Source organism: Sinohyriopsis cumingii, chromosome 14 (assembly GCF_028554795.1).
Source record: "Sinohyriopsis cumingii isolate HCF-2022 chromosome 14, ASM2855479v2, whole genome shotgun sequence".
NCBI classification, from domain to species: domain Eukaryota; kingdom Metazoa; phylum Mollusca; class Bivalvia; order Unionida; family Unionidae; genus Sinohyriopsis; species Sinohyriopsis cumingii.
The window spans coordinates 60,438,926-60,451,511 of NC_142974.1; the positions used below are offsets into that span (position 1 = coordinate 60,438,926).

At 33.9% G+C, this 12,586-nt stretch overlaps 1 protein-coding gene across 1 annotated transcript in view; it reads left to right on the forward strand.

Annotated features, from left to right (window-relative positions):
- Positions 1-12,586, forward strand: part of LOC149783952 (enteropeptidase-like) — a 74,117-nt gene that overhangs the window by 40,490 nt on the left and 21,041 nt on the right. The window contains exons 9-13 of the mRNA XM_089932925.1: positions 549-669; positions 1,458-1,559; positions 3,874-3,914; positions 7,902-8,073; positions 10,856-11,154. Of these exons, the coding sequence (XP_089789051.1) occupies positions 549-669; positions 1,458-1,559; positions 3,874-3,914; positions 7,902-8,073; positions 10,856-11,154 (735 nt within the window). The remainder of the gene's footprint in view (positions 1-548; positions 670-1,457; positions 1,560-3,873; positions 3,915-7,901; positions 8,074-10,855; positions 11,155-12,586) is intronic.

The following is a 12,586-nucleotide window of genomic DNA, read 5'->3' on the forward strand; positions in this document are numbered from 1 at the left end:
GTAAGTTCTTTTTCTAATTTTTACCTTGTTTTTCGTGGGAAATAAATTATTTGTTAAATTTTACAAAGCTTGTTGTCTTCACTCTTTTCTTGTTACCTTTGTAGGAGCTTAAACACGTAACACCTTGTTTGCACAAATTACCAAAAGCCATTTAGTAGGTTGACAAATAGGCTGAACATAATGACAAGATTAAGTTTTGATTTATTGGGATGTGTAATGGCATCATCTATGTTTTATGGGCACGGATCTTCATCTCTAGTTATTGTTTAATTGCACAAAAAAGACTTTGCTTACAAGTACATTGTTAAAGATAGGCATGGCATTTTGTTTTAATTGCTGTGAAATTATCATAAATACATTTACAAAAAATAAATACTTTCTAGTTTCTAAAAAATGACAAACTAGTATAAATTTACCCATGTAAGAAACTATAAAAACAATTTTGCATCTGGAAGTATCTCAAAGAAAACATCCAGCTAATATGTCACCATCTTCTATCACTTCATGAGGAATTTTTTTCCCCTTAGAATCTGAGTTTTTTCTTTCAGTGATTATTGCAAACAATGTGTCACAGATCTACCATTCTCAGTTGTCGGCCTATCTCCCAGTTTGCTATAACAACATGAATAGGATACTGGCTGACATGCTGTGTTCATTATCTGGGCAAGGGTGAGTAGAATTTATTAATAAATCTTTTTTAAGGGCACATTTTTTCACAATCGGACAAAGGTTAATTTTCCAGCAGTTTAATAATATTTTTATTAATAATATTTTATTACTAATATTTTTATTTAATAATATTTTTATTTTTCGTTAAGTTTCTTAAGGTTTTCTTTTATTTAAATCCTTTGTTTGAGCATGGGTATGAGACATATACCATGACCTATTTTTCACTAGATTAAATTCAGCTGGCTAACTGATTCATGCATGTGATATCTCCCAGATCATTAAATTGCATAATCAGTCTTGTTGTAAAAAAAACCATGTCAATCAGAAAGCATCTGCTTACACTGATTATGTTTTCTATTTCCCGTGAGATCAATCAGTCATATCAGGAAAAGCAGGGTCCCCGACTGGCTGATTAGTCGAAAGCGCCCACTGTTACAGATCACTGCATCTCACCTCGTTCTGCATCGGTTTGAGTCTCAGGCTCTGCCAATTTGGTTAAGTGAGAAAGCTTTCCAGTAGCTTCTCATGGGTCTGTTTTTTTCCTGGGATTTTCCCTGGTTCTTCTTCTACCACTTATACTGGCTGCCATGTATAGCCTATCGTGTGCTGAAAAATGGCATTAAACCCTTTCACAACAACATCAGGAAAAGCTCAGTGGAATGAATAGTATTTACTCTGTTGATAATAACCATCATTCATTTTTGCAATTATTTTATAGCACATTTATTCGTCCATATAATTGTTACATTCACTGTATTTTTGTCTTATTCTTAATGCTCTTTCTTCAGCTCATCTACCTATTTCCGATCAACCACCTATGGTCAGGGTACAGTGCTGACAGCTCACTCAAATGCTACCACTTCCCTTGTCCGTGGCTACAATATATCAATGTAAGTTGTAACTGACTACACTGTAACAGTTTAATTTGTAATTGGCTACAGTGTACCGCTGTAATTGGTGACAGAACTGGTCCAATAATTTCAAATTTGCTGTTCATAGCTATTATTATTTCCTTTCTATAATATCTTGTTTTCTGTATGTAGGGTCATACTTCCATAACACATGTAGGACAGTTGACTCCATTGATAATAGATCGATGTCATGACAGCTACATCATGGAAAAAAATGCATACTTAAATGTATATGCACTAGTATGAATGGCTTATGCTAACTTCAGAAATCATTTAATTTGAGACGTTTCCTTGAATGTAAAAAGGTTTTAATTGTCATTGGAAAGACTTTGAAAAACTTATAGAAATTTGTTTCAAACATAAACTTTTCCTGGGGTAATATCAAATATAAATTAAACCTGAGTGAATTATATATTTTTCATTTCAGAAAGTTTGCTTTATTTACATATATTCTAATATAAATAAATAAGTAAATCAATAAAATGTGATAAAAGTGAATGCATGAAATGACATTAAATTGGTAATTTTCCAGCAAACATTTTCTGTAGGCCATGCTAATTATTCATTTGTTTTGTCTTGCACGTTTGTGAATATACATGCACAGAATAAAAAGATAAGATCTAAGAGCATGTAAATATCAGGCATAAATGCAAGAAGAAAATGTTTCTCTGACTCCATCCTCCTACAGTATGTAACTGCAGCTCCTACTGTCATACAAAATGACCATAAATGTTGTGGTCCCTTTACCTAGTCAAACCAATCTTGTATCAGAGAAAAGATGGCTCCACATAACAAAGAGCTTAGCAATTCAAATAAGTAAAAACTTTTATACGATCATTCCTATTGAAAGTTGAATGAATTTTGAGCATGTATTCAAACAAATAATATAAAAATTGAGTTTGGACATATTTAATTGCTGCATGTTATATGATGACAGTCAGCTCTGTTTCCATTTTATGACTGATTGATCTTACATGTTAAATTCACGTAGTTGGATGGTCAGTCACATAGTCACATGATAGTTTTGGTTAGTTGACCATTGGAATCACCCTTGGGTATGATAGTCAATCTGTCAGTTGGTGGACATAAATTAATTAATTGTCTTACATTTATTAGTAATTAGTAATGATATGACATTTTGGAGGGGATGGATTTAAGATTTTATATCCAAGTTTTTGAAAGTCTTCAAACACGTATCATATCCTTCATTAGACAGTGTGTTATATTACAATATGTTATATTAGACAGTATGTTATATTACAGTATGACATTATGGTAGCAATGTTAACATCTTATTTAAGATTTTATATCCATGGATGGATAGATAGATTGATATAACTGCCTATGTAACTATCTGATCATTACTGCTAAGTAAAACAAATTTGGCTGCAAATGCTTCTCATTTATTATATGCATGCAAATGACATTAAGATTGGACAGCAATTAATTATAACTGCAAGTAGGTAACAAATGACCTAAATGGATCTTTCCTGCCATATAATGCGTCAATCATTATTGCTATTTTTGTGATAAATTTTGATAATTTTTTTTGGTCACAATAGATAAATGGGGCATATTGTGTTTACTTTGTTTGTCATTCGTATCTCTGATAAATTGTAGTATGGTCAGTTTGTTGAATGTATTTCATTTTAATATTATCTAGGACATGCTGTGGTTTGTATCCAAATCTGTTTCTCACCACTTAATAGAATAATATCACTTCACTTTTATGAAAGTGAATCTATCTTTAAACTTTTACAACTGCAAGGAAATCATCATCATCTGTGATGCATGTACCATCAGATATATTCTCATTTGAAGTGAACAACTATGTTAACTCAGTTGACACAATCCATGTTGTTAAATGTTTGCTTATTCAAAGCTAACAAACCATATCAGCGGTAAGTGATTATTTTAGCATATAAAGAGAAGTGTTTGAGGGAACAACTATATAGTAAACAACTGTCCTGAGCCATATGACTAACATATCATGGGTTTCACATTGTTAAAGTTTTTCACTTAGAATGGAAATGCATGTGTGTGTTGTTTGGATTTTTTAACATAGCTTTAACAGTGGCAATTCACACATTAGTGGTTTGGATGGATATGCCAAAGGTTAAACTGTATTAAAAGATGTTTTAAAAAGTAGTAAATTTCACACAAATTTTAGCAATATAGTAGTTGTATTTGGTAAAATGTAGGTAGTAATTGAGTATCCCAGAGAATACTGTATATATGTTTTTGACTTAGTTCTAAGTTCCTTTTTTAGTTCTGATCTTTCGTTTGATTTCAGTGAGTCCTGTTTTTATTTATTCCTTCAGTGTGCATCCTTTGGTGAGTACAATTATATGTCACTGTAACTTCAGCAATGGATATTCAGTGGAAATTTTTGTGTCTATTTCATGCATATTGTACAGGTAGTTGAATCAACAGATTGAATCCTTTTAATATATGACTTATCATATGCACATTTTTGAGAGACTTCTTATCACAGTTGTGAAAAGACAAACTTTGTAGGACTTACCTGCTTACTTATTTCCATAAACTAATTTTCCTTCCAACTATTATTTACCTTAAGGATTAATAAAAACTGAAGAAAAGTCAAGATTTAGTGGCAGTGATGGCAAATACAGATTGGGGATCAAATCTTACCCTGATCCTCATACAAGACCACAGTGAGATCTCAGCTTATAATGTGGCCTCAGGATTTAATGGCAGTGATGGCAAATACAGATTGGGGATCAAATCTTACCCTGATCCTCATACAAGACCACCATAAGATCTCAACTTATAATGTGGCCTCAAGATATAATGGCAGTGATGGCAAATACAGATTGGGGATCAAATCTTACCATGATCCTCATACAAGACCACAGTGAGATCTCAGCTTATAATGTGGCCTCAGGATTTAATGGCAGTGATGGCAAATACAGATTGGGGATCAAATCTTACCATGATCCTCATACAAGACCACCGTAAGATCTCAGCTTATAATGTGGCCTCAGCTTATCATCAAAATGACAGACTGTTTATCTATAAGACCTGAACTTATCCATGTCTCATTTGTGTATGGATCAGCCCACAAAATGTTACTTTCCAATGCTTGATGCGATACACAGTCAGGGCTTTATATGTGGTTGCCTAGGATATATGAAGAGGCCTAACTTCTTTTCTGCTGTGCGTGGCGTGTTTTGCTTTAGACCTGTTATTTATACCTATTATTTTCCCAATTTCAGAATAATCTGCAAACACGGAGACAAATGGTTTTAGATGATCTTTTGCAGATTTGCATAAATGAATTACTTAGTAGATATTATTATACAATTTATTATCTCCCCATTATTCCCACTGACTCCAAGATAGGCATTGTATACATTTATGCTGAGTTCCAACTGCTTGTCACCAAGATAATCATCAAGTTTAGAGGTAAAATCTTGAATCCTGGCTTCTCTGAAGAATTAACTTTATTACACTTGTGTACACCTAACAACTCCTGGCTTCTCTAAAGAATTAACTTGTGTACACCCAAAACCTCCTGGTTTCTCTAAAGAATTAACTTATTACACTTGTGTACACCCAAAACCTCCTGGCTTCTCTAAAGAATTAACTTATTACACCTGTGTAGACCCAAAATATCCTGGCTTCTCTAAAGAATTAACTTATTACACTTGTGTACACCCAGAAACTCCTGAGACTACTCCATGTGGGTACTAAAGTATTTATATACTTATAGCTTATCATGCAACTGGTTATTCTGTTTGCCTGGACTGAGATGAATATATATCTTTCTATGTCCAGTAACACTATAGTCCTGAACTGATATTTTTGTAGTCCTTTTCATTTCATAGAAAGCAGCCCTCAGCATTCTATCAACAAGCAAATGTACCCTCTTTCCTCCATATCACCTGCATCAGTCCGCATGGAAAAAACAAACTTGGATTCCAAATAAAGTAGTAGTAACCCTCCCACCCCAGCAAAATTTGCTTGTAGTTTTTCTGTATGCATCATATCTACAAAATGCATGAAACAGAAATGTAGAAAATTTATACAGTGTAATTTTAAATGAATTTCAGCAGTGCATCATATCCTTGTATGAAGAACTCGCTGACTCCAACGACAAGTTTTCTCTCCTGTGATGTAAGGGACATGGAATTTAATTTATAGTCATCTAATTTATACTCATATAAAGTCATGACATATTTCAAGTCACCAAACATATATCCAAATGTTATCATGCCCAGTCACCTAATGTATACCAAAACAATGTCATGACATCATGTCCAGTCATCTAATGTATACCCAAACAATGTCATGACCTCATGTCCAGTCACCTAAAGCAGACCCAAACAATTTCATGTCATCATGTCCAGTCACCTAATGTATACACAAACAATGTCATGACATCATGTCCAGTCACCTAATGTATACACAAACAATGTCATGACATAATAATAATAATAATGAGGACTTTGTATAGCACCTAATCTTTAGAAGCTCTAAGTGCTTCACAACATTAGACAACACCTATAAGATAAAAAAAACATAAAGACATGATTACAAAAACAAATGCCATGAAACTAGAAAACATTAAAAAACATGCTGAGAATATTTAAGGTAGGAAACATTATTAGATCTTTAAGTTTGTTCTTGCAGTCGAAATAAGTGAGTTTTCAGAGCATTCTTGAATGGGATCACTGTGTCTTTGTGTCTAAGTTCAGTGGGCAATTCATTCCACATTGCTGGGCCCTAGTATGCAAAAGAACGCTGTCCATATGACTTTGTTTTCATAGTGGGAATAATGAGTATATGATTGTCAGAAGACGAGTGTAAGTATCTTGCTGGTGTGTACACGTGGGGGAGATCGGATAGGTATGTTGGACTAGAGTCTGACAGTGAAACGTAGCACGGAGAACAAATTTTGTGTTTGATTCTGGATCAAATGGATAGCCAGTGTAGGGTACAGAGCAGCGGGGAGGTGTGCTCTGATCGTGGTAATCTAAGTTTGATCCGAGCAGCTGTGTTTTGAACCTTTTGAAGTTTTTAGAGCAGATATTGAGATGAACCAGACAGAATTGAGTTACAATAGTCCAGTCTTGAAAGTAATAATGAACACAAGTGCTTTAGTGACATCAACTGAAAGATATTTGCGAATGGAGCTGATGCGTCTCAGCTCAAGATATGCAGCCATGCATATGTTCATGACGTGCTGGTGCAATGTGAGAGTACTGTCCAGAGTATGTGAATGAGAAAGTCTTTGTGATCATCATGTACAGTCACCTAATGTATACCCAAACAATGTCATGGCATCATGTCAAATCACCTAATGTATACCCAAACAATGTCATTACATCATGTCCAGTCACCTAATGTATACCATGCAAACAATGTCATGACATCATGTCAGATCACCTAATGTATACCATGCACACAATGTCATGGCATCATGTCAAATCACCTAATGTATACCCAAACAATGTCATTACATCATGTCAGATCACCTAATGTATACCCAAACAATGTCATGACATCATGTCCAATCACTTAATGTATACCATGCAAACAACGTCATGACATCATGTCCAATCACTTAATGTATACCATGCAAACAACGTCATGACATCATGTCCAGTAACCTAATTTATACCATGCAACCAATGTCATGACATCATGTCCAGTCACTTAATGTATACCATGCAAACAACGTCATGACATCATGTCCAGTAACCTAGTTTATACCATGCAAACAATGTCATGACATCATGTCAAATCAATAAAGAAGGTAGATTATCCATACTGAAGTGATGATAAATTAGCTTTAAGCTAAATTACACTTGCCGTTGAAAACAGCTGATTCATTAAACCATGATTTAAAGAAAATGTCTTGGTAAAAGAAACAGATTATTATGTATTTATCATTGTTATTAGAAACAATAAATGTATTTCTTGATAAATCTATTTTATTGTTGAACTGTTAGCTTTATAGCTATCCTACTTGAAAACTAAGGACAGACCACCTTTGGATTACTGATGGCACTGGGAAAGGGTAAACAGATATGGTGTACCCAATAATGTCATGACAGTTTCAAATCACCTAGTATATACACAGTGTAATGACATCATTTACAGTCCCCTAATGTATACCCCTAAAAAATATCATGTCATGATTTCAAGTCTCTTGGCTATTGTTGATAATTATTGTAAATATAAACTAAGATGATTATGTTATGAGTTTTTTTTCTTCTAGTTCTGCTTTATATAAGCCAAGGTTGGTGACAAATTGAATCAATGTAAATTTTGCTTTCCTCACATTTCATTTCATAGAATGTGGTACAACCCTGTTTGGTGATAACAGATTGCCAAAAATTCTTCATGGTCGTGATGCAGTACTTGGGCAGTTACCATGGCAAATAGCACTCTATGCAAACGGAGCTTATGCCTGTGGTGGTTCCATTATACATCCAAACTGGGTCCTCACAGCCGCTCACTGCATAGTGTAAGTAAGGCTTACAGTGCATTTTTTATATCATGCCAGAAGTTGCTTCCTTATACATCCTAACACATTCATTGCAGCTGCATGCTGAACAATGTAAGCTCACACACACACATGATGACTGCATTTTTGTCTATGCAGTGAATATTGAGACACTAAGTAATGGCAGCTGCGATGGCATTGTTATGATTCTTCTTCACAGTTTCGAAAATTCGCATTTTTGGGAAATTAACATTTATGATACATCTCAAATTGAGATAATTATATATATATTCATGACAGAAAGATGATATTGCCATTGTGGCAATAGTGCTTTAATTAGCATAGTGTTAATGTCAGTTGGAACCAATTTTACCCATTTTGGAAATATATATGCCATTATGTATGTAATTCACACCTGTATTACCATATTATATCCTTCTCCCTTTTCTGTTGGGAGTAGCAGCTAGGTATATTTGTATTTAATGTCTTTGTGGTTTTGTTTATATGAGTGTTGGCATGTGTTGTGGTGGTTCTGACAAACACTGATATAATAATCCAACCAAATATATTTTTTTTAATTATATTAATTGCTTCAGAGAAATCATGCTATTTTTTTAGTTGTTAAATCTGAATTTCCAGGGATTTATATATATCTGGCTTCTCTGAAACAATAGCCTTTTTCTAAATTGGATCTTGCAGTTTATTTCACACACACACACACACACACACACACACACACACAGGTACACACACATGCAGTACTCTTTCTGTCTAAATATGTAAGGTGCACCAAATCTGTTTTTAAAAAAATGATCCATATGCCATTATTCCTGTTTGCACACATTAACATAAATTATAATTTGTGCAAAACAGATATAAAACAAAATATGCCCTAAATACTGTATGAAGAAGCTACATTGAGCAACAAGTTCTAAGTGTCTGTATGTCTGAATGTATGTCTGTATTTCTGTCTGCATGCAATATGATGTCTGCAGTGTGGCAGTTTATTGTAATGTCTAGCACTGGGGCATCATGCTCCAGACATGTAGCATGATGTCCCACCCAGTCACATTATCCTGACACCAGGCCAACCAGTCCTAACACAAACCTTTTAATGCTGAGCACCAAGCAAGGCAGCTGTTAGTACCATCTTTATAAGGGTTTGATATGACTGGGCTGGGGATTGAACCCATGACCTTCTGCAACCAAGGCGGATTCTCTAACTACTAGGCCACCGGAGTGGTCTGTACCTATGCATGTATATATGTATGTATGTATGTATGTATGTATGTATGTATGCATGTGTCAAACTTTCCGGTGGCAGAAGTGGTTAAAGCATCCACCTTGGTATCAGAAGATCTTGGGTTTGAACCCCATCTAAGTCATACCAAAGACTAATGAACATATTAGTGGCAGCTGCCTGACTGTGCATTCAGCATTAAGAGGTTACTTTTAGGATGGGTCGGCCTGGTTTCAGGTGGTATATGATACTATATGTCTGCAGCATAATGTCCCAGTGCTGAACATCAGTATGACTGCCACAATGCAGACATCGTAGCGATATGAGTGAAAAATTGTGAAAGGTACATTACAAATCTAAGTCACAAACAGACACACACACTTACAAATGCACACACACACACAGACACACACGCATTGAACCCTTTCCTGGGACTTCAAAAATACACTTTTGAGTCTTCAAACCTGGCAAAACTATCTGGAAAAATAGCAGATATTGTGCCCTGATGTGCAAGGAATTGCAATTTGCCCATGACATTTACCCTGGTTTGCAAGGAATTCCTGTCTTGCTTATAACTTGTATCCTGATATGCAAGGAATAGCTGTCTTGCTTATAATTTGTACCCTGATATACAAGGCATTCCTCGCTTGCCAGGAAGTTGCTTATAATGTGTACTCTGATATGCAAGGAATACCTGTCTTGATTATAATTTGTACCCTGATATACAAGGCATTCCTCTCTTGCCAAGAAGTTGCTTATAACTTGTACTCTGGTTTACATGGAATTCTTGCCTGTAATTTGTACACTGATATTCAAGGAACTACTGTCATGCCTAGAAATTGTACCATGATATGCAAGAGATTCCTGTCATGCCTAGAAATTGTACCATGATATGCAAGAAATTCCTGTCATGCCTAGAAATTGTACCATGATATACAAGGGATTCATGTCATGCCTAGAAATTGTACCATGATATACAAGAGATACCTGTCATGCCTAGAAATTGTACCATGATATGCAAGGAATTCCTGTCATGCCTAGAAATTGTACCATGATATACAAGAGATTCATGTCATGCCTAGAAACTGTACCATGATATGCAAGGAATTCCTGTCATGCCTAGAAATTGTCCCATGATATGCAAGGAATTCCTGTCATGCCTAGAAATTGTACCATGATATTCAAGGAATTCCTGTCATGCCTAGAAATTGTACCATGATATTCAAGAGATTCCTGCCAAGCCTAGAAATTGTACCATGATATACAAGGGATTCAGGTCATGCCTAGAAATTGTACCATGATATACAAGGGATTCAGGTCATGCCTAGAAATTATATCCTGATATTCAAGGAGTTCCTGTCTTGCCTAAAACTTGTAATCAGATACGGAATAAATTTATGTCATACCTTGAAATTGTACCCTGATATGTAAGTGTCTCATTTAGACAAAACAAAAGTTGGCATTAATATTTTGCAGTTGCCTATAGTTTGTTTACATTTTGATGCTTTTCTGGCAATCCACATTTTCTACTGGAAATATAACTTGTTGTCCTTTTTGTCTCAGATATTTACAGTCATTATACTCTGTCAAAACTGGAGCAGTAGAAGCTGGACAAATCAGTTCGGACGACGATCAGGGACATTTATACAGCTCATCACGGACACACGTTCATCCCTACTACAATAAAGATAGCGATAATGACATCAGTCTGCTCTACTTCAATCAGCCAATTGTCTTCAATGACTATGTCCGGCCTGTTTGCATTGCATCCAAAAGAACTGTTGAAGAAATGCTGAATGCAGGATATAATGCAGAATGCTACGTCAGTGGATGGGGAATGCATCATGGATACATAAATGGAGGTAAAGCACATTACTATTGTGTTTTTATAACAGATCTTTAACGTAGATAAAGCACATGTGTTTTTATAACAGATCTTTAACATAGGTAAAGCACATTACTAATGTGTTTTTATAACAGATATTTAACATAGGTAAAGCACATTACTAATGTGTTTTTATAACAGATTTTTAACATAGGTAAAGCACATTACTAATGTGTTTTTATAACAGATATTTAACATAGGTAAAGCACATTACTAATGTGTTTTTATAACAGATATTTAACATAGGTAAAGCACATTACTATTGTGTTTTTATAACAGATCTTTAACATAGGTAAAGCACATTACTAATGTGTTTTTATAACAGATATTTAACATAGGTAAAGCACATTACTAATGTGTTTTTATAACAGATTTTTAACATAGGTAAAGCACATTACTAATGTGTTTTTATAACAGATATTTAACATAGGTAAAGCACATTACTAATGTGTTTTTATAACAGATATTTAACATAGGTAAAGCACATTACTATTGTGTTTTTATAACAGATTTTTAACATAGGTAAAGCACATTACTAATGTGTTTTTATAACAGATCTTTAACATAGGTAAAGCACATTACTATTGTGTTTTTATAACAGATCCTTAACATAGGTAAAGCACATTACTAATGTGTTTTTATAACAGATTTTTAACATAGGTAAAGCACATTACTAATGTGTTTTTATAACAGATATTTAACATAGGTAAAGCACATTACTAATGTGTTTTTATAACAGATATTTAACATAGGTAAAGCACATTACTATTGTGTTTTTATAACAGATCCTTAACATAGGTAAAGCACATTACTATTGTGTTTATATAACAGATCTTTAACATAGGTAAAGAACATTACTATTGTGTTTTTATAACAAATTTTTAACATAGGTAAAGCACATTACTATTGTGTTTATATAACAGATCTTTAACATAGGTAAAGAACATTACTATTGTGTTTTTATAACAGATCTTTAACATAGGTAAAGCACATTACTATTGTGTTTTTATAACAGATTTTTAACATAGGTAAAGCACATTACTAATGTCTTTTTATAACAGATTTTTAACATAGGTAAAACACATTACTATTGTGTTTTTATAACAGATTTTTAACATAGGTAAAGCATATTACTATTATGTTTTTATAACAGATCCTTAACATAGGTAAAGCACATTACTATTGTGTTTTTATAACAGATCTTTAACATAGGTAAAGCGCATTACTATTGTGTTTTTATAACAGATATTTAACATAGGTAAAGCACATTACTATTGTGTTTTTATAACAGGTTTTTAACATAGGTAAAGCACATTACTATTGTGTTTTTATAACAGATTTTTAACATAGGTAAAGCACATTACTATTGTGTTTTTATAACAGATTTTTAACATAGGTAAAGCACATTA